The following is a 23,308-nucleotide window of genomic DNA, read 5'->3' on the forward strand; positions in this document are numbered from 1 at the left end:
ATTAATACTTTTTCAATTTCTTTAAAATAAAAGTGTATTCGGATTTGAGGGATTGAGAGACCGATGAAAGTGCTAGCTAAAAATTAAAGAGTTAAGAAATTTATTTCCTGTTTTATCAGTTCCCAGAGCTTTTATGGGCATATCCATGTTAACATCTCTGATATTAAGTTGTGAGCAGATGGATGCCATGAAAATTATTACTTCATCTAATAAGAAAGAAATAAAAGTGTTATAAGATAGAAATAAAAGTATTTTCCCAGCTGTTTTCTGTGAACATCACTCTCTGTGTTCAGATATTTTAACGAAGAAGAAAACAAATGAAACTCTATGCTACAATAGGAAATACTCCAGAATCTAGAGCTGGTTTTGCAATAGCATCTTCTGTCAGCATGCTAAAAATAGCTAAGAAAATATAAATTCTTTTTAAACATATAATATACTTAAGCATAAATAAAGTAGGTCAACACGCATGTAATATTAAGCTTTGTTAGATACTATTTCAAAATATTTTTGTAAATAAACTTAGCCCAAAAACATTAATTTGTTACTTGTTTAGTAATACATATGGGATATATATGTATTTTAAATACTGTTTTCTTGATTTACAGCATTTATGTTTTACTTAATAGTCTTCTAATTAATCAAATATTTTTCTTTGTTTCTGAGGCTGGATCTGTAATTGCTCATCACTGAGGTAGAAACAGGAATGACATGTTGTAAGAATTAGCAGTAATTTATGCTCTTAATTACATTTTCCAACTTTTTAAAAAAAGATAAAATTTATGGGGAAAAAAAACCCCAACATTATAGGTCTTTATGAAATTTCCATTATTATCTTAAAACAGTAAAATTTCATTAGCTAGTGCATACTAATGGGCAAATACACAGATAAATTATTGTGTTTATTATCAGCTCACCAGAACCTGATAAGTGCACGAGTTGTGTTTATCTGATTATTTCTTTAATTTACTGGGTTTTTATTCTACTAAAAAGTAGGTGAAGGTGATTTATGTGTTTAAAATCAGTTTGGATGTGGTGCTCAGGGACATGATTTAGCAGAGGGTTGTTAGAGTTAGCATAGTGTGCTTAGGTTGTGGTTGAACTTGATGATCTTTAAGGTGTTTTCCAACCTGAGCAATTCTATGATTCTGTGATTCTACAATTCTTTGATTTTATGGACAGTACTTTTCACCATTTCACCGTGTACAGTAAAGTGGGCTCTTAAATCAGTGTTAAAACCTGAGTGCTTTACTTTTAATCTGAGAGATATTTTGTCCTAACTGTAAAGGAATTTATGCACATGATTAAGCAATTTCTTAAATGATGGCCTTCTTTTTTACCAGGGAGATAATTCACGTGAACAGTAGTGTGTGTTGTGTTATTAAAGGATGTTATCAGATTTAGTTTAATTACTGTTAAAGCAAAACAAATGCTTGATGTTTTCTTCAAGGACATTAAAAAATTCTTTCTGTTATTCTTGATTTGTCATGTTGTGCCATTGTTGAAAATGAATGAACTGTGGTGCTTGCCATAGTGACAGATCCTTTTACCTGAAATGTTGTTCTGCATATAGCATTTGTCTGAAATCAGTTGTTCACATTCTGGAGGAGTCCGTGTAAATCTTGTATGCAAGTTGTTATCTTTTAATCTGTTTATGAATGCAGCAAGGTTGAGGTAATGAAGGTCTGAAGAAAATTAATATTGCGTTATCTTCATTTTTGGGGGGTTAGGTTAAAACTTTCAGAGTATGCTAATATTCAGAGCATGCTAAAATTTCCTCGTGTTTTATTTCATCTGAAGATGGTTGAAAAGAAGCAACTCTGAAAGGCATGTCGTTGCCCCTTTAGAAATGTGTAATACGTCACTGTCCAACACAGTACATCATCATGTCAAGGAAATTTGCATATAAAGACATGACTGACCTACCTCGCGTGACTTACCTCTATTTCTCCAGAAGCCAGTAGTTGCGTCAAATGGCAGGAGAACTAGGTGGCTGTTTATAGAGGTTGTTCAGCGGTCCTCAAAACATTTCAGCGTATGCATGGTCCCCATTATTTCTTCCTTGACACCTTGATCCTTCTAATACATGTTTATTATTTACATGTTTTGAAACGAGCCACATCAGTAATGGCACTAAATTGGTAACATAAAATACTTAAATAAATAAATAAATAAAATTTATTGTTTTGATTTAGGGAGAACTGTGGTGGTAAATTCAGCTTTTCATACCACAGAAGATATCATACCAGTCAGTGATAGAGGCTGGTGATACAGATAGGCTCATCAGGCAGACTAAAGTCTAAGTGAGCAGGACAGGGAAATTTGCGTTGTATTTGAAATCACGATACCTTTAACTAAGGAATGAAACCTGATATGACGAATGAGGTCTTTGATATACAGAGCTCTTTCCATGAACTGAAAATTTTCTTCTAAAGGGTAAAGTTCAAAATAACAAGAACAGTAAATCAAATCAGCTAATTACTGGAGACAATATTTGTAAATTTTCAAAAATAATATTCAAGTTTCAAAATAATTTACTGCAGAAAGTTTTATGAAATCCTGTCTTCAAACAGTACTCCATAGTAATGCATCTAATCATCAAGGAGTGGCACATTTTTAAAGTGAAGCTTCATGATAAAGCAAAAAGTGAAATGGTATGAAGGTGCAAATGAGAAGCAAACCAAAACCAAACCACGCAGCTGACATTTCAGAATTGCTCTGTGGAACTGCATCCTGGCACAGATTAAAAGAAATGAACCACTTCTGACCATTGACTCTCAGTGTCTTAGAAACTGTATGCTGGAAGCATAACATGTATTAGCTTTGGTGCTTTTTTTTTATACATATATTTACAGGTCTTGGCAATATCTGAGAGACCTTGTTTTCATTTCTGGTCACCACCTCAGCAAACTAATCAATGAGGCATGAACTGCTATCTGCAGAGAAAGAAATGAAAAATAAACCAGAGATAATCCTTCAGTTAAAAGGTTATTCTGTGCGATAAAAGCTATTTTGTTAATTTATTTACTTACTGGTACAGTGAGATAAAGTGAGAGAACAATTAGGGAATTCTAGTTGAAAGGATTTAAAAGGGCAATGACGACTTAATATTTTAGGTTATTTGATTGACAGTGTAGTTAAATAAATTTTTAAAATAGTATTCAGTGAGCTAATGTTTCATTTGGTTCAATTAATATTTTCTACTTTTTTCTATCTATTGTTTCTTCATACTCACAATTACTGGTTATTTGCTAATTTGATTACACTAGGACACAGTTTATTCCTGTAAAGTGTCTGGAGTAATAATAGCTTCCATACTCTGCTTCTGTTGTTGTTTTTTCATATTTTCATATTTTCTGTTCTTCAAAGTGTACTAAGATGCATTAAAAAATTACTGGTTTTGACCAGAATATGTGTAGTTCATGTAATCTAGTAAAATATATTAGTATTTTGCAAAATATTATATGCTATTTAATTTGATTACCGAAATTAATTAGAATTTATTTTAGCATTCATTTAGTTACTTCTGTACATAAACAAGAAGAACAAGAAAATTAATAGCAAAATCTGTAGGTTGCAATAATAGTTTATTTGTTCCTCTGTGTTTTTAATGTGCAAGGCTGTATTTTGAGATAGAAATCTCAAATTACATCTGATTGAGTTGCAAACAGTATTTTAATAAAACAGTTATTTTGCATGCACGTCTTGTCTGATTCACTAGTGTTTTGGGATGCAGAGACATGTAGGAATATCTGTCTTCCCCCATTTGTCAGCAGGGTTTGTTTTGTGTTAAAGAAGCAACAACAGATTGACCAGACTCTTCACCTTTTAGTCAAGGTTTTTTAGCATCCTGTACATGCTGACCAGTGTGCCAGTAGCAGTTTTAATCTGTAACTGATACTTTACACCTTCAGTCATTTTGTAGGAGTGACATGTCTCAGTAGAAAGAAATGTTCTCCTCTAGATCGCTGTCTTTTCCTTTGCTTGAGGACTGGCCTTTTTTTACTCCTACTTATCTTCTTTTTGTTTCTTTGTTTCTCATCCTGCTATTCTCCAATTTACAGAAAGACTTTTTTTTTTTTTTTTTTTTTTTTTTTTTTTTTTTTTTTAATAAGGCATGGGAAGAAAAACTGCTGTATTTTGCTCAATTCTGTTCTAATTTAAGTGACAGAGGCACTGACCAAGGTCTTGCAAGTTGAAAGCTCTTTTTGCAGAGGCAAGTTGGCAGTTGCTTCTGTGAGCTGTCATGGGTATGATACAATTCCCACAAAAATCAAAGGGAGCTTTTATTTTGATTATAAGGCAAATGGATCATGCTCACTGTTACCAGTCGTGGAACAGTAATGATGCTGGAAGGGTGTTAAGCAATTTTATTTTAATTCTGAAAGAAGACAGTGGAGGTTCTAATAAATTCCTCACAATCTTTGCTCCACGCTACAACACTAAAGCTCTTTCATCTTCCTGAGTTTGTGCTTCTATGCGTTTTCAGTTCCTGTCTTTGCTCACTGCCTCCACCATGTGGAAGTGTCTCACTTGCCTCACTGTACAGCCACTGCAGCAGTACTAGTTTTCAGAAGAAGTAATTGACTCAGAAGAGCTGGAAGTGATGAGATGATAGGTTCAAGTTGGCTGGCTGGAACTAGAAGTGAGTTGTCAAAATCAGTCAAACTAGCTGACAGTTTCTACAGAAAATTAAAAAAGGGAGTATCTTGAAAGAATGTGCTAAAGCAGGCTTGGATGAATAGAGTTGTAGGCAAAGACTGGAAAACTGCAAACAAACAGAGGTCATCCAATTTAATACTCACTGGGCACATTTTACAAAGCATCTCTTCTCAGTTCTATCTCCATAAACTGTCTAAATGTCCTCTTTAAAACTTGTGTTTTCAATAGCATAACAGTTTTGTTTGTGTTACCATCAGTTGGTTCTAGTTGCTTTCCAAACACGAAGACCAGAGGTTGTTCTAAAGGACAGATCTCTGAGAAGTTCCAACATGATCCTGAGAGAAGATAGTACCGGTAAAGATACTAATACTGCTAAATATACTATTATCTATCACTTATACAGCTGTAGTAAAATACCAAATTTGGGTTCTTTTAGCTAGATTTATTGTACCTTGCATAGTACAGCATTGCCTCTGTACATAGTGAATATATTAAAAGAAACTTCTTGTAAACGTGCAAAGTAAATGGGCACAAAAGTTGTGCTCATTTGTCTTCAACGTTTTCAATAATGTTTTCACTAATGTTGCTGTAAGCATAAGTCTTAACACTATTTCTTGACGAAATATGATCAAGTATAACACAGTTTTTGGCTAGAATTTGCATTTTACTTCTGCCTAGTGCTCACTTAGTATACTTGATTGTAATCCAAAAATAATTAAGTTCCTGTGCCTAGTTAGTAGGGAGTATGCAATCAGAGCACGTTTATTGAGTGTCTGCAGTCTTAAGTAAAGTGGTCACCACTTTCTTCAATAAAATAGTTGAAGAAAGAGAAGTATCACGTGGTGATGTAGACTCCCTCTTCCCCCACTGCGACAGCTTAGCGGCCAGAGCACTTTCAAGGACTTTGAGGGAACCCCCTGGCTAGCAGTAAGGTTACCTGTCTAAGAAGGTGCAGGAATTTCATCAGCAAGAAGATCAATATCACAAAGAGGCTGCATTTTTAGTAGGGTAGGACACTCTTCATCTTCATTCAGGTTTTTCAGGTACATAGTAAAAGTAGAATTTTTATTGTATAGGATACAAAGGGGAGTGTGAGTCTGTGTCATGATAAAATGGACATTCACCTATAAGGAGAAAAAATTGAGTATGAATTTGTTCTTAAATAAAATTTGCATATAAGCTAAGAAAAATCTGGAAAGTACAGCCAATGGTTCTACTCTCCAATGAATATTCTTATTAATGTTATATTTATTCTTGTCCTCTCTTTGTGGTTCAGTAGACCTTTCAATTCCCTCTTCACAGTCTCAATAAAATAGATAAAATTATCCTGTCCTGCCTATAGGATGATGATTACATTTTCTTTTAAGAAAATGGAATTTTACACTTCTACTGGTATTGAGGAGGACTTTCACATACAGGATATGTAGTCTAGACATTAGACTATGACTGCTTTTTACTGTAGCTTTATTAGAGGAAATATGAACAGACAAAACTGTAGCTGTCCAATAGCAGAGTAAGATTTTATAGGGTTTTTATAGGGACTAGAGTTAATAGCTACTGTAGCTACCAACACATCTAGACAGTGATTTCTGTTAGCTTAGAGTAGAGAATTTAAAAATGAAAGGGTTGAGCAGATCTTGGAGGGTCTTTCCAGTGAAACAGCATGAATAACTAAGTTTGACTGAATTTGGGCTCATTTAGATTAATATTTCTCCCAGTCCTCCCATATTTTATTTTATTTTATTTTATTTTATTTTATTTTATTTTATTTTATTTTATTTTATTTTATTTTATTTTATTTTATTTTATTTTATTTTTAATCAACATCTGTTAAAAAAAATCTGAAATAACAAGAACCTGTTATAATTAAACATCTGCTGTTTAAAGATTGGCTTCTTCATAACTTTAAATTATATTTTACTTCTTACTTTTTGCCTGGACACTTGCATCTAGAAGTGAGCTGTTCAACTTCCAAAGAATAACAGTATAAATTTGAAGTATCATCAAAGTCTTTTCAGAACTGATGGGAAATAGTGCCACATCTAATAAATTATTTATCATGCTAGGATTGTAAGAATAACAAATACCTTAATTAGTGGAATTAATCAATTATGCCTTCATATATTGGTTGCCTGTAGTATTCTGTAAGATATAAATGTTTCTACTGCTATTCTAGCCTTAAAGACATAGTTATCATGCTCTCCTTTTGAACATTTAGAACAAAGTTCTGATAATTTAATTACATGCCTCATTCAAGTGTGGGATCATGTGAACGTGTAGTGGCTCAAATAATGTTTACTAATAATTCATCCATTTTTTAAAAATTTATTTATTTATTTTTTAAGTGGACAGGGGAAGGTAGAACCTTATCTGCAACTTCATTTTCATGCAATATTACAATTATGAAAGAATAACAATATAACTGTGGAGTCTGCCATTTACTTCAATGTTTTTGGGTGCATTTAAGCTATTGAATTAATCTCACATTTAAACAATAGAATATAATACTTTAATAGCTTGCCTCTGCACTGGCTTTGTGGGATGCTGAAATTAGTATTATAGTGCACCGTGTATAGTTTCTCCTGAATCTGATTGCTTTAGCAGCAGTCAGTTTGATAGTATCAGGTTCCATTGCTGGGTCAACATGGACCCAGGCCATTAAAGGAGAAAGGTTCAGGGAAAGTTCATTTCTATTGTTTTACCATGGTTACAAAACAGAAAAAAAAAAAAAAAAAAACCACAGAAAAAAAAAAAAAGGAGAAATCCTGCATTTGTAACATATTGCTTCCTTGGGCCCTGAAGGTACTATGATCTTTTTTCCTCTTAAATTGAACACAGAAATACAAACCTCATGATTATCTGTAACGTAAACAAAAGAATATTTTTTGGTCATTTTGAAAGTAAAACACAGATGTTCTGCATTGACTGCTGATGTCATTAAACAAAATGTTTGTGTTATTTAATTTGATCTCCCAAACTGGTAGCTTTCAAATTAGTTACTAGGTCAAGAGAAAAATTAAAACTTCATACCGGATGGTATAATTTTTATTTACACAATTTCAGTTTAATTAATTCACAATTAGCCTGTTATTGAAGTAAGGGTATTTCCTTTTTCTTTAAAATACAACCCGCTATTGAAGCATTTTATTTTTGTTGTGATTATAAAATAAAGAAACATTTTCCTGAAAAAGTGTCATCTTCCTATGTGCTTAACATTTATGGCAAGGCTGTAAACCACTTGTAAGGTATCACTGTGAAATTGTTTAAATCTTAAGACCAACTATGGTCTTAAGATGGTTATATACATAGTGTTGATTGTGTATATAATACAAAACAGAAAGGAGAAATGATTTTCCACAGCATGACTATGTTCTGTGTGTGGACTATTAATTCATAAATGTAGAGCTTTTAATGGCTGTAGCGTAGAGTTAAGTTTGCTTCCTGTATCGATGCAAAGAAATTCACTAAGGCAAAATGTTGTACAAGCATTTGTACAAACAAAATGGAAAGATTTCAAGAAACCTGACTAAACTTTGAAGGTTATGAAATAGCTTTATCGTCAACAATATGTTTTTATTTATAAGGGCCTTTATGCATGATTCCCATAAGCCATTTTTTAGATAAGTGAAGCTGCTTGTAGATCTGATTATTACAGGCGTCAAAGAGATAATGACATTCAAGACTGTTAGTTACGGAAACTAGCTTACAGGGGTGAGTGTATCTTTCTTATGTTCCAGAGTTGCCTGCCTCTATTCATCTTGAAATGTGTTCTCATTAAGAAAAGGAAATTTCACATATGCTAAGCTGGTACAGGATGAATGTGCATTTTGATTTAAGATCTTCGGGGAACATGTAGATAACATTGTTGACTTAGTATGTGTCATTAATCTTCCAAGATGATGGTGCAAGGTACACACTCTTGGAGTCTGTGCAAAGAGGTTTACAAGAGGTTTGTGATCATTTGAAACAGTCATCTTACTCTTCCATTGCTACCAACCTGTTGACTTCTCAGTCTTAACAGTAATGTAAAAATAATAATTAAAAAAAAAAAAAGTGAGAATTAGGTCAGTTTATAGGGGTGCAAGTGAATACTTAGTAAACTGTATTACCCTGTTTGTCCTTGACTACACTTCTAGGTTTGATATGCATTAGCAAATGATATCTGTTTTTTCTTTTTAAATTGACTGTGGTGCTCATCTTATTACTTAAATGACAATGTTAATGCTTCTGTGCCCCACTTACCACCTGCAGGGTCTGCAGTCTTCATATATGCATGCTAGACAGACAAATACACACTCATTTATGAATATGTTTGTGTATGCAGATTTTTTAATGATCAGCCTTGGAGATATGTGTCATGATGGTGAGACTGCAGATGGTCTTATTTCACCATTTAGTATTTGGTCACACAATCACAGAAGCTAGAGCTCTCCTATCTACATACTGTTCTCTTCTTCATGGAAGAGATGATGGTAAGCAGTGTTTGCTAATGATGAAGTCTTGGATTGTCTCCTCTGCTTTAAAGTGATTCAGACTTAAATCTGTGAGAGTACAGCATTTGCTGTCCTTTCTGTGGAGTGTCCCACACTGTGGTCTGCCGGAAGAACAGACTGAGAGAGTAACCTTTAGTAAGGACTGAATTTCTTATGTCCAGGAGTCTAAGGTATGTTTTGTATTTTTTCTAAAGTCAATGAATAAATTGATAAATTGGAACAGATTATTTTTTTCACTTGTCAGACTTATGCATATCTGTGTTTCTCTGCTTGGAATCTGCTGCTTAAGAGTTGTACATCTGTATCAGTTTTAAATGAGTGTATAGTGAAATCAAACAAACAAACAAACACTGGAAAAATTACACTTTCCACTGCATTTGGTTCTATTAAAACAGGATATATCTGATACCAAGTCAAGAAAAATTAATGAAGGATAACTGCTTGTGACACACTTTTAGTTTGCTCTTTTGTTTAAGTACTCTGTTCCTCAAATGTTGCTTAATTTTTTAGAAAACTGAATAAAGTCAATGTTCAGTTCAAATTTGCATGTGCTTTTGTGTCAGAAGATGTAACGTTTTGCAGATGTCAACAACCTTCAGCCTACCATTTAACCAGATTCTGAACATGTTGATGTCTAATTTGATTACTATTCTGAGTGATAGTCTTATGCTCTCTCTCTCTCTCTTTTTTTTTTTTTTTTTTTTTCCATAAGAACTTGATCCGTTTCCACAAAAAAACAACTAAAAACTATGCAATTCTGCCAGAACTACTTGCCCTCAACACAGAAGCCATGATTTGGTCAAGTAGTGTGTTCTTCATTTAGGGCTGGAGTGAAGCTTGAAATTGCAAAGCAATGAAATCTCAAGCAATCAGATACCTGATTGGAAAAAATACTTGGATTGCTGAAAATGTCCTTTTTAGTTTCACCAACTAAACAACTTTGATCAGTGTTTCCAATATTTGACATTCAAGAGTCATCAACTAGAATAGAAGCAAGAGAAAAGAACTTCTGGATTATTTTATTGAGTGATTTTGGATGGTTATTCATCCAAATTTTGTGTATGATGTAACATTTTTAGAACTTTTTTCTTGCATGCAAAGATACAGCAATTAATAAGTGTATTTTTCTTTGTAAGAAAATGAAACACAAACTGAGGTACTTAAGGTTTGAAGCTGAGGCTTTCAGAAAATTAGACAATATGACAAATAAAAATGCAGTTGTGAATTGGCACCTGCTTAAATTCTTGCTTAATTTGACTGTGGACTTGGAGAGAAAATGTATTTTTATTTTTTGTGATGAATTTTTGTTTCATTATAAAATGCTCAGTGAGGATTTGAGGTGGTGGTATAGTCAATATAGACAGAACTATAAGGTAGTTCTTTCTATCTGGAGTTGTTCCAGGCACAGAGCGTGCTAATCAGATATTGTATGGATATATTTACTGGACAGCTATAGAATAGGCTTCTGCTGAGAGTGTAGTACAAGTCTCTGTTGCTGCTTTGACCGTCTTGGAAGTCACATTCCTACATTAAACTCTCTTTTAGATGCATAGTTCATAAAAGGAAAAATGAAATGAAAGAAGAAGCGTTTCAACCAGAATTCGTCACCCAGAATGCATTTATAAGCATTTGGCTTACATGATGAACTCAGTCACAGAATCACAGAATCAGAATCACAGAATTATCAAGGTTGGAAAAGACCTAGAAGATCATCTAGTCCAACCATTACCAATACTTCCTGGCTAAATCATATTCCTCAGTGCCACATCCAAGCGTTTCTTGGATGAACATTCCCATGGTCAGTGACTCCACCACCTCCCTGGGCAGTGCATTCCAATGCCTGACTACTCTTTCCGAAAAGTAATACTTCCTAACGTCCAGCCTGAATATCCCCTGATGCAGCTTAAAACCATTCCCTCTAGTTCTATCACTGATTACACGAGAGAAGAGGCCAACCCCCAGCTCACTACAACCCCCCTTCAGGAAGTTATATAGAGCAATAAGGTCTCCCCTGAGCCTCCTCTTCTCCAGGCTGAACAATCCTATCTCCCTCAGCTGCTGCTCGTAAGGCCTGTGCTCCAGACCCCTCACCAGCTTTGTAGCCCTCCTCTGAACACGTTCTAGGGCCACAATGTATTTCTTGCAGTGAGGGGCCCAAAACTGGACACAGTACTCAAGGTGCGGCCGCACAAATGCCGAGTACAGGGGGGACAATTACCTCCCTGTTCCTGCTAGTAACACTGTTTTTGATGCAAGCCAGGATGCCGTTGGCCTTCTTGGCCACCCGGGCACACTGTCGGCTCACGTTCAGCCGAGCATCAATCAGTACCCCCAGGTCTGTTTCCTCAACACAGTCCTCTAGCCACTCTGCCCCAAGCTTGTAGCGCTGCCCAGGGTTGTTGTGGCCAAAGTGCAGGACCCGGCATTTGGTCTTGTTGAACCTCAGTCTTTCAGTATGGGGGCTCCTTATTTTGGCAAATGTGAGATGTTTTTGAGGAACACACTTAGATCTTTTCATGGAACAGTCATTTTGTTTCAAAGTCTACTATGTTAGAATGTGTTTTAGAGATGGGATGTTAAGATGCTAGTGCAGTTTAAGGGCAGACCCATGATTAGGCTTGCTTAATTGTGCATTAAAATAAAATTCTCAGTAATTATTTTAAGTTTTTTTTTTGTTTTTTTTTTTTTAAATTCTATAAAAATATATCTTTTGATATCGTACTGTGTAACTGTTCTGCATGAAACTTTACACAAATGGACATACCAGAATACAAAGAAATAATAACAATAATACCTTAGCAGTAGTTGATGCATTTGTCACCTCTGTTATTACAACAAGTACTTGTACTACTTGACAGAAATGAACATTTAACTTCTCAGTGCTTCCCTAGAATAGCACATTAGTAACATCCTTATTTCATAGATTCTCTTAAGATAGTTATGAGGCAACTTTGAGCAGTGCCTATATTTCAGACCCATAAATAAGATGTCTGCAAGCACTAAGACATTATGGTGGTATACTTTGATATCACCTTGAGTGCTTGAGTATAGAGATGGGGGATTTTTCCTGGAATTTGCTACTGCTTATTTTTTGTCCTTTGTGTCCATATTTTTTATCTTATGGAAGTAATGTATAAAGAGAGAAATAATCATTTACTAGTTAAAGATTACCTAGAACATTAACCAGCCCTCTGACACCTCCTGGTTCACATGTATTTTAAGTGATTGGGATTGTACTGAGTGTTTTAAGGGTCAGTATTTACTCAAGTGCACTCAAAAAAAGTATATTCATTTCACCAGTTATTCATAGTGCTACTCGTCATTAATACCTCACTCTGACCCTTTGTCTGTTCAAGGAAGCTCGTCATTATAGTGTTCAATATTCATCCAGTACCTTTGTTTGAATACGTAGATAGAAATACGTAATGCTTTGTTTAGATGCTTTTTTTTTGTTTGTTTGTTTGTTTGTAGTGGGTAGCATAATGTAACCCTTAATATATTGTCACACAGCTGTGCAGGCTGATAGACAGTCTTCTCAGTATTTCATATCATAACTGTGACTCTCAAATTTACAATAAATGTCACTTCTAAGCTTTTATTTAGGTGATTCCAGCAGTTCCTTGGAAGTGTACAGTTAATGAGTGTGGGTTTTCAGAATTAAAAATAAGGTGAATAAAGGGCAGTGAACATTAACCATGGTCTCTGGCAGAAACCAGAATAAAATTTTTCATTTTGAATATAAAGTTTTTTAAAGGGCAAGGGGTTTAAAATATAGGCAGCTTCATTAAAAAGGTGACAGTTCACTTGTTTCAGCATTTTACGTGAAGAATTGTGGCCAATTAAGTGATGAATGCATTCAGATATTACAGTAGATACACTTATATGATAGAGCTCCATTATCAACTGTTATGGATAAGAATAGCATATTAATTAACAGATTGTCAAGAGAACCGGAGAATTTTGACAAAACACTTACCATAAGTAGTAAAGTATCTCTATTTTTTCTTATATGAGTTTAAATCAATATAGAAACGTTTATATATCTTTACTGTGGTTGGTAAAGAACACCAGTTCTGTGACTCCTTGAGCTGTGATGATCTTATTTACTATGTAGGTGTTTTTCGTTGTTTTTTCTGTTCTTTTTGTTTTACAGAACTCAAAGTAGCAGTAGCTGTCAGGTATCTCCTACAGGAAAATAAATGAGATGTTAGTTTCATAATCAACAAAAATTTCTAAAATGAAAATACTCACTTAAAATATTTACATGTGCTACATATATGTGATCGAAAGAGGAATGTGCTGTTGTGCTTTTGAGTCTAATTGGTTATTTGTATATGTAATTATCTGCTTTATGTTCACAAATTTGTAATTACACGTGCGCGTTATGCACAGAGATGAATGCAGATGGTTAGAAAACAAGCCTTGAAGCAGGTCTGTTCATTCCAACTGAAGTTCATACATTTAAATCATTGTTTCAGGCCATCTGCAGACTCTAACAGACATAACCACATCAGTTACACTTGCTTCGCGTAAAGGATCATCTCAGCAACTTTTTTTTTGTTTGTTTGTTTTAAATGAAAACTTAAGATTCTTTTATACAGCTTCATTATGTATCAAACTTGCCTTTCTGGCCTGCTAGCTCAGTGCTTGACATTCTTGTGATGTACGTCCTAGATGCTACTTTGAAAGGATATTTATAGAATTAAGATGCTAATAAAAGGTGAAAATAGTTGAGGAAAAAATAGTCTTTGCATCTGTTAGAGCTTTGGATTTCATGTGGGTGAATAACACTGTTAGAAGAAATCATTTAGCTTGCACATGTAAATTATGGGTGTGGTTTATGCAGTAAGACTGAGTGAAATAGGAAAGTCATCTGTTACGACTTGACAGAAAGAGCACTTGTGGGAAGCACGTACTTCAGAACACTGCTTGTTTTATGCTTTTTCTTCTTTTTTTTTTTTTTTTTTTTCTTCAGTTGCATGTATTCTTCTGAAAAAACAGCAGTGTGAATAGGGGAAATAAATCCAGTTTGGCAGTTTTTTTCTTGCTACTACTGACTGATTTCTATTTGTATGTGAGATTGTTTAATAACTGTATTTCATTATTCATTCAGACTCATTTCATACTCTAGATTTTAGGGCTGCTGTCATCAGAAGCTTGTGTTTCACAGTTATTGCTTGACCATCAGTGCCAGTGCCAACATACTTAAATGTACGAAGAACATTCAGGCAGATCTAGTGTTTCAGCTAATTAGATGAAATGGTGAACTTTTTGGATTAACTTACTTCTGACATCATAAATTTTCCACCCGACAGAATTAGATTAATTTTTTTATCTGTTTTTCTCTTTTCAGTCAATGACTTACAGATCTCAATTTCATTAAGAGAAAAGTTATATTGCAGTAATTTTTTGAACTTATGTACAGTTAAATATAGCTGTATTTAAATCTGGTATTATAATTTATTCCAGTAACACTCAGATATCTAAATGGTTTTATTTCCTTTCTTGCCCTTTGGGTCATTCATGTATTTAAGTAAAGTCAGTAAAGAAGAATTTTTTTCTTCGTTTCTTCTGTTTTATTTGGAGTGTGACATTTAGCATCATGTGAGAGTGGACGGGTCACCACGTGTATATATATAAATATATATCTTTTTGCACTCCCACCTCGTATCTTGGACTCTTATATTGAAAATATTCCCGGTCTAGCCAAAATGCATAGTGATTTAGGTGCAGTGTTGAGGAAAACTGAAGTGTGTCATGATAGGTACATGGCTTTTCTCTTAGGAGAAGAATTAATTCTTCTCTGACTATTGAAAAGTGTAGTATTCTAGTAATTACCAGTATTACTAAAACAAGTATTATTGAAATACGTGGCTTTGGAGAGCAACATACTTTATGTCTTCTGGCTAAATTATTTGTACTCATAAACTGCTCTGCATTTTTGACCATATATCCATTATGGTCCCTTTTGGATAATTCTGTGATTCTGTGAAAAAACGCAGTAGAGACTTGGGTTACTGAAATATAGTCACATTCTGTCAGGATGCTTTCTCCACTACTCAATCTGATAGCACAGTCCAATTCTTTTGAAGATTATTTGTGTACTCCTTTGTGAAGATTTTGAAACAAATCTCATTATTTGTTTTTATCAGTGTTGTTTACTGTCTCAGTAAATCTTTCTAAAGTATCATGGGTTCAACAGTAATTATCGCGTGAGAACATTTTCTCCGCAACTGTGAGAAGAAATAAATTTAAGGTAATTGCACTGTTTTATTGTTTCACATGACTGCTGCATGTAGAAAGGACACGGTGTGATTTTTAATGTTTCTCTTCCTAACAGCCAAAATAGATATATGCCCAGTCTCAGACTTGCATTCTTTTGTTTTGTGGAAGTAGAAGGGGGAAGCTTTTAAAATACTAAAGTACAGAGTTTGGGTCAATGTGTGGTGTTCTTTTTTTGCCTTTAAAAATGCTAGTTCAGTGCATTAGAAATGTTTATAAAGGTTACCTTGGCAAGAGGTAATTCCTTCCAACCAAAGGAATTAACTTACACAAAAAGTTTGTTTAGCTGATCTTCCTAGGCCTTACTTATCAGAGCTAATACACCTTTGATTCAAGTTGTATTTGTGTGTATGTATGACACTGAGATACAGCAATATCAGAGAACATTGTAAATTGTGAAGGAAATGTCTGCTGTCTTTGGTTACAGATTGTTGCAGGTTATCCCTGTCTTTGCATCAAGTCAGCCAGTATCCTCAGGCTGTGACATCCTCAGTCCTATTCCATTGGCTGTCATATTGCTAGCACACAATAACCACTTTCGTTGGCTGTTCACCTAAATTTCATTGAACTAACTTATCTGAGGTCAAACATTCTGTGTCAGTCTGCTGGCTTTGAAGCACCGAGGGAAAGTAGAACAACTGAGAAATGAAGCCTAGATTTTCAATACGTACCTAAATGAGATGCATAAACGCTGATGTAGCTGAAATTGATATTGATATTCAAAGCTGTTCTAAGCAGTTCTAAGAACATAAAAAATACATTAAATAAATATGCCAAATGCTTGTTGCACTTTTACTGCCTATCACCTCCCGAGTGTAGCACCCCCACCCCAGTATTACTGATGATAAAACTGCCTGACCAGTGGCAGCTTCACTGCATCATGTTTGCTCAGTTTCAAATGAGGACAATATTTCTGCACACCGACAAGGTTAAAAATAAATCTGTGGTCCTAAATGTAGAAAACCACCTCTGAAATTTATTATTTTTTTACTAGAAAGGCAGTTTTCTTTTTTAGAGCTGGTTGGAGTTGCTGTCCTCTTTAGGGATACTTCATGCATTGAAAAACAACAACAACAAAGAACAAAATTTTGTTCTTCATAATTGAGCAATTATTGCTCAACATCAGAACACTGGAAAGATAAAGACCTAATCACAGCATTTTCTCTGCTGTGTTGCTCACTTTCTCCTGTAGTATATGTTTTTTCATGCAGTCAGTCATCCATAAAATAGTAGTAACGTGCTCTGAGGTGTATGTACTACTCGTGAAACATTTAAGCTGTTTTTGAGCCAATACCTTCCTTTGTGCTCATAATTCTAATAGAAATCAGTGGGAGGTCTGTGTGTCTAAGGCTTTCAGGTGTGAGACCCTTAAATTTTAAGCCCATGGCTGTCTTCTGGCAGATAGTAAAAAGTGCAGAATGAAAAATCTGCTTACTTTTAAAGTCTGCCATTAGACCTATTCTTAATCTCCCTTCGCCTCTTTCCACACGATTGTGCTGGATCACATTTTCTGCTGATTACAAAGGCTTTTAATTGTTTTGCACTTTCAAAATGATTTCTGGTAGCAAGCTTGTAGTTTGATAATACAATTGGAGGTGTATAAAACTTTTATAAGTGTAATCAAAGCGCAACATTTTATCTGATAATAACCACAGTTTCTTCTGTTTTTTATTGTTTAATTCCACCATCTGTTGTTTCCTAGATTCAGTAACATAGGGAAGATTTATGAATGATATACACTGATCAGAAGACTGAAAAATGGCTATTCACCCTTCAGAGAACTTGTTGTAGTTTTGGACAATGTCCTCTCAGTTTCTTGTCATGTTTTATACCTTTTATGCCAGTCACAGTAGAAAAAATACATGTATAATGCTTTCTTTCAAAGATGCAAATATTAGAGCTATAGTATTGTTTGAAGTGCTTGTGAAAGTTAAAGGGATTAATTACAAATCTGAGGAAAAAAAATAAATATTTTCAGTGTTTCTGGAAGGAAACTCTAAATTTGTAATTAGCTGATGCAAAAGGGAAATCATTCTTTCTCCTTTTGAGAGTTTCAAGATTCACCAGTGTGCACTTTTAGGTCTCCCGTCACATAGCGGTATATTGGAAATGTAAATTGTGACGATTATCTACAAACATAAAACTCAGCTACCTGTGGGAATATCTTTCAAGCTGTGAAAAAAAGACTGAAAATGTGGATATAAAGCTTACATAAACATATGTAAAGCACACAACTTTCGAGAGAGCTAAATGTGTTTAGGCATATTACTTCAAAACTGACTACTTTGTTAGTGATATTCAGACATACTTAAAGAACTCTCATGAATGAAAATTTAAATTTTAGAGAGAAAAAAAATCTAGCTTAAATATTTATATTTATAAAAGCAGGAAGGTAGATAAGGAACTGGTAACTTCCCCTGTGGCTTCTTCTCAGCTCTTTAAGCAGTTAATCACTGTTGCTTCTGTGAAGTTTTGTTCAATTGTTCAACCCTCTAAAATTTTATCCTCAAATAATGAAACAAAAAGAAGGAAGAATATCTATGACTTCCAGGTCTGTTTCCTATACTGTCTTCTTTCAGAGTCCAAGAAGACTCCACAGGACCTAGTACTATTACCCTTGATATTGTATGTTGGCTTATTTTGGCTATGTTGTCATCTTCAGATTCAAAATGATTTGTCTTTTAATAGTTTACCAATTGGTGTATTAATCATTATCTTGATTTAAGCCTTGTTTTAGAAGAACCAGTATTACAGTCTATAGTTTTATGGGTTTTATTCAGATATAAACCAAACTCTTACAGTATGCTTAAAATATATATAAAAAGCTTAGGTGTTTAATCTAGTTTTGGAGGGGCTAAGAGAGAATTATTAGAATTTTTTTCTAGATGTTTTTCATATCTCACTAAAGTCAGCTGGAAAAATGGCTTACATTGCTCTGGCATTTTATTATATCATTTGCATAAAAAATAAGTTCATACCTATTTGCCTATGTGGCAAATCTTCTGACTTTGATAAGAATTATGAATGTGAGTTCTTGAAAGCAGGTTTCTTACCTTAGAGTGAAAGTAAATTTGTGTTTAGAAAGTTTGCAAGTTTAGAAAACTTAGTTACTAGGAAAAAATTCTTCACAGAAAGGGTGGTAATGCATTAGAACAGACTGACCCAGGAACTGGTGAGGTCACCGTCCCTAGAGGTGTTCATGAAGTGTGTAGAGGTAGCACATAGGGGTGTGGGTTAGTGGGCATGGTGGTGATGGGGCGATGGATGGATTAGATGATTTTAGAAGTCTTAGCCAAATGTAATGATTCTGTGATTCTATGACTGTCAAAAGAACAATTCAGTAAGTTATTTCTGTTATTCTATTTGTGATACTGAAACTCATTCGGTATACTTCTATTTTTTTATTTTTTTTTTAATTAAATAGTTTTTCATATGGAAATGAAAATGAGCTTCAAAACAACGTGCATGTTTTCAAACTGGTCAGGGTTTTTTTTTTGGTTTTTTTTTTTTTAGTTTTGGAAGTGATTGATACAAAACTCTTGTAATTCTTATTTCGTACAGCTTGGAAACAGATTGTATGTTAATATTTCAATTTAGGAATTGCGTTAATGAAAACAAGTACGTAGCACAAATAACAGATCAAGACAAATATTGTCATTTAATTTGTTACTGGGGACAGTTGGTGTGTACTAAGAATAACCAGTCAGAGCTCTACTCATTTAAATTGCATATTATGTAGTTCACTGTTAATCTAAATCAGATCTTCCGGACTTAAAAAACTACTGCTTTTTCCACCATTTTACAAACAGTGGAAAGTCTTTTTTGTAGTGAACTAGAGTTACTGTTTTGTCACATAATAATAATTGTATGAGGACAAAAGCAATTTACTTGTCAGAATTTATATTTAAATATTGTTAATTGGATTGGAATTTGAAGTTCATAACTTCCTGAAAATATTTACTTGATAAAGTTTGTGATAAATCACAGCATAAAATTGTGTAACTGGGATCATTTATGCCTTTGAGTGCAACAAACGTTTTGCGTAGGGCGTAACAGTTGACTTGATGTAAAAGGTGACCCAAGGAAGAATTTTACCTTTGATACTTCAGAAGTTTACCTGCGGTTTACTTCTGACCTTTGCTTGCTGGATCAATTTGCAAGTGTTTTCTCACAGACTTTAAAGAGGGCATTAGTCCACTTGTGTACATTTGCAAAAATTGCATTCTGAGACAAAATAAATCTGCCTTTATTGTGACTATTTGTCAGTAAGTGTTAATTTATCAAATAGAATCTTTGCAGGAGTGAAGTTTTTAATGACTTGGTAGCTGTTGGTATGTAGTGCTCCCCTTTTGTATGCTGTTATTGGACCCTTCAATACTCACTTCATGGCTGTGACTTGAGAACAGTCCATTATCATAGATATTTAAAGTAAGCCATTAAAGTTTTCTTACATAGTGGAATTTTTTGTGTGTGGGTGCGTTTGAAAATATTAGAAACATTTCAATTACATCAGAACATTTTTGTTCATAATTTTTATCAGCTTTATGTGCATTCATGGTATGTTTGTTGTTATTGTAAATTACAAAAGAAATCTCAGAGGAGATGAAGACACTAAATTTGGTTCTCTGAGCTGAAATAAGACAATATTATTTTTCTACAACTGTTTTTTTCTTGTAGTTGTGAACATGTTATGATTTTGTTTGTATTAAGGAAGATGAAATGACCCAAATCAATCAAAGGAATTATCGAGCTTATAATTTTGATAATGACCTCAGCTCAGGACATTAAGTTGGGAATTAATGATCAGTTAAGGTTAATGACTCAGTACCTTGAGTCATTAAACTCCAAGAAAATGCCCTGTACTTTGATTGTTTTTGGTTTATTAAAGGTAGAAGTTGCAAAAAGAGAGGTATTTCCAAACACAAGAGTAAGTAATATGCACAGAAAACAGAGGTTTTTTATTACCTACCTCACTTCCAGCATATCTAAAAATCCATTATCTTTGATAAGAGCTTTGCTAGTGTAAGGACATAAGGAGACAGACCTTCCACAGCTTTTTTTTCTTTTTTTACTTTTTACATACAAATTTATGACAAACTGTATTTTTCATCGATGTCTTACAATTGCTTATCACATCATCTTTTTCTTTGAAGTCATCCAAACGTCCTCTAAATAAGCATGTATAGGGTATTGCAGTAGTACCCTGTTATGATCTATATGTAGGAATGAGGGCCTTTGGATATGCATTATTTGTAGCAGATACATATTTGCATGTAAGTGGGTAATAAGTATTGTTATTGTAATCTGTATCTAATTTGTATGCTACTTACAGGGTCCAGGAGATGGAAAGTTGTGTATGTGAGCATTTAACAGACAGGGAGTGTTTAAACGTGAAGCCCTTTATTTTCACATGCTGGACAGAAGTAAGCTGCTATGGCAGCAGTTTCTTTACAGTATGTTACAAAAAAATTCTGATTTGTTTCTGGCATAAAGTAGTATATTTAAAGAAGGTGACTTAGTGAGATTTTCACTTTAAAAAGAATAAGGGTTAAATGATAACTTGACTTATCTTTTAAATGACAAAAAATAAAGAAATTGCAAGACCTTTTCACACATTAGATATGTATTGTCATTTATCATCTAGATATCAGGCTAGCAGTGCAAAGTAATAAAACATATCATTGAAAAATGTGCTATAGGTCTGAATCACTCTTTCATTCCACCTCCCAGCTAACTGTAGTATTAAATCAAACAAGCAGAACATTTCCTTAGGCAGCCATTGCCTTTTAATTTCCTGAAGAACCTTAAAATATCATTCATTACAAGTACTACACATATTTGGTTTTTAAAAGTCTCATAAATCAATAGCAGGCTGACTGTAATAATTATTACAAGTTAGTGCATAATTTTCGTGCTGAAGGCTGCATGCAGAACTTTAGCATATGCAAACGAGGCAATTCAAACTGTGTATAGATATTAATATGAAGAAGCAGGTAACGAGGTGCACGCTATGAATTATGCATCAAGAGCGGCTGATCTTCAATGAGGAAAATGAATTCAGCATGTAATCTAATTAGTGATGGAAGTCTATTACATCTAACTGCAAAAGCAACCGTCCTTGAAACAAATTTATTTACAGTCCATGTTACCACTTGAAACAACTTTGAAATGATGTGTAAGACAACAGCTTAATTGTAAAAATTTTTTGTTTGTTTGTTTCAGTTCTAGACCTGGAAGGCCTCCTAAGAGGACTCAAAGTGTCACGTCCCCAGAGAATTCTCATATCATGCCACATTCTGTCCCAGGCCTAATGTCTCCCGGAATCATCCCGCCAACAGGTAGGATTACTAGAAGTACCTTGACACAAGCAGACTTCTGAACACTTGGCTTATATTCACTTGCCAATAAATTAACAGCCTAGGAAACCAGCACCCTAATTTCATAAATGAGTTCTGTAATGTAACATTATTGCTACCTAAATGTATTGTATGTAATAGAAATTTTGGCAGCTCGGTAGTTTAAAATAGAAATGACAGCAAATGATAATCCTTTATAATTTTCCCCTTGCTATTTATAAACAAAAATCTTTCAAAGTATGAACTTCCTTACCTATCATGAATGGGGCTCCCCATTCATTTCTAGTAGAACATGTATCTTTTTTTCTTCTTTGCTTGATTAGATAACATCATCATGAATACAGTTTCCTGAAGAAACTGAATTAGTTAAAATAACTCCATGCTGTACGTATCTCTTCCTTAATTTTTCACTCTGAAATTCTAATTTTGGTACATCTCCAGAGACCTTATGCTAAAGTCCAGCAACAATCTCCTCAAACTACTATTTTCTTTTGAAAGTTACTATAACATCTTATAACTCTGCCTTGCTCCTAGTTAGAATTAAATTAAGAAAGGCTATGTTGCAGGCAGGAATTGAATAGAATTGTCTGAAGGCACCCAGCAGCCAATCTGTTGACCCTATTGCTACATTCTCTGTTTTCATGTTACAGTTGACTTAAAATCTCCTGCTTGCTTCTACAAAACTCACCAGAGCTTCCACTTCCTCCCCACTTGCCCACTTGTTTGCACTGCTCAGTCTCTAGCATTGATGTTCTCCAAAGCAGAGGAAAGAATAACCTAGACAGATCTAAGCAGGCAGTGGGATTGCTGGGAGACATTGGAGATTGAATAAACAGGTGGATGTTTGAGTGTATCATGTGTCTATTTAAGTTTTCCTGGGGAAAACTTTTTTTTTTTCAGGAAAAATGTCTTTACTGAAAGGGTTGTTAAGCAATGGAATAGGCTCCCCAGGGAGGTGACTGAGTCACCATCCCTGGATGTGTTTAAAAACCGCTTGGATGTGGTGCTCATGGACATGATTTAGTGGTGGGTTGTTAGACTTAGGGTAGTATGGTTAGGTCGTGGTTGGACTTGATGATCTTTAAGGTCTTTTCCACCCTTAGCAATTCTTTGATTCTATGATTCTGTTTAAGTATGAGCATGATCTTTGTCATGGTTTTGGTCATAGTTGATTAATGCATTCCAGAACAGTGCACAGCTCAGGAAACAGCACATGCCAGTGTGCTGCTCTATGTGATATTATAGATATTTACATTTTTCTGAAACACTAAAGATCAAGAGGAATGACAGAATGAAATGAAGTCAGGCAAATGAGTCTGACAAATAAGAGAGCATTGTAAAGTGAAGGAAGATGGGACTGAAAGTGTCGGTGAGCATGTGATGATGTCTTGCAAGTAGTACTTAGAGGGGCAATCTGGACAGTTGTGACACCAGCAAAATTAAAGAAAAAAAAAAAAACAACAAAAAAGAGAGGAAAAAAAAAAAGCAATTAAGATTAAGAAAAACTTTAAGAAT

The 23,308-nt window shown here is 34.3% G+C and overlaps 1 protein-coding gene across 9 annotated transcripts in view; it reads left to right on the top strand.

Annotated features, from left to right (window-relative positions):
• Window positions 1–23,308, top strand: part of DACH1 (dachshund family transcription factor 1) — a 351,662-nt gene that overhangs the window by 127,300 nt on the left and 201,054 nt on the right. For all 9 annotated transcript variants that reach the window (XM_015851658.3, XM_015851656.3, XM_085553891.1 and 6 more), the window contains exon 2: window positions 21,660–21,775. In XM_015851658.3, coding sequence (XP_015707144.1) covers window positions 21,660–21,775 — 116 coding nt within the window. The remainder of the gene's footprint in view (window positions 1–21,659; window positions 21,776–23,308) is intronic.

The sequence above is a fragment of the Coturnix japonica genome, chromosome 1 (assembly GCF_054131305.1).
Source record: "Coturnix japonica strain WE chromosome 1, WE-NBRP24, whole genome shotgun sequence".
Lineage (NCBI taxonomy): Eukaryota > Metazoa > Chordata > Aves > Galliformes > Phasianidae > Coturnix > Coturnix japonica.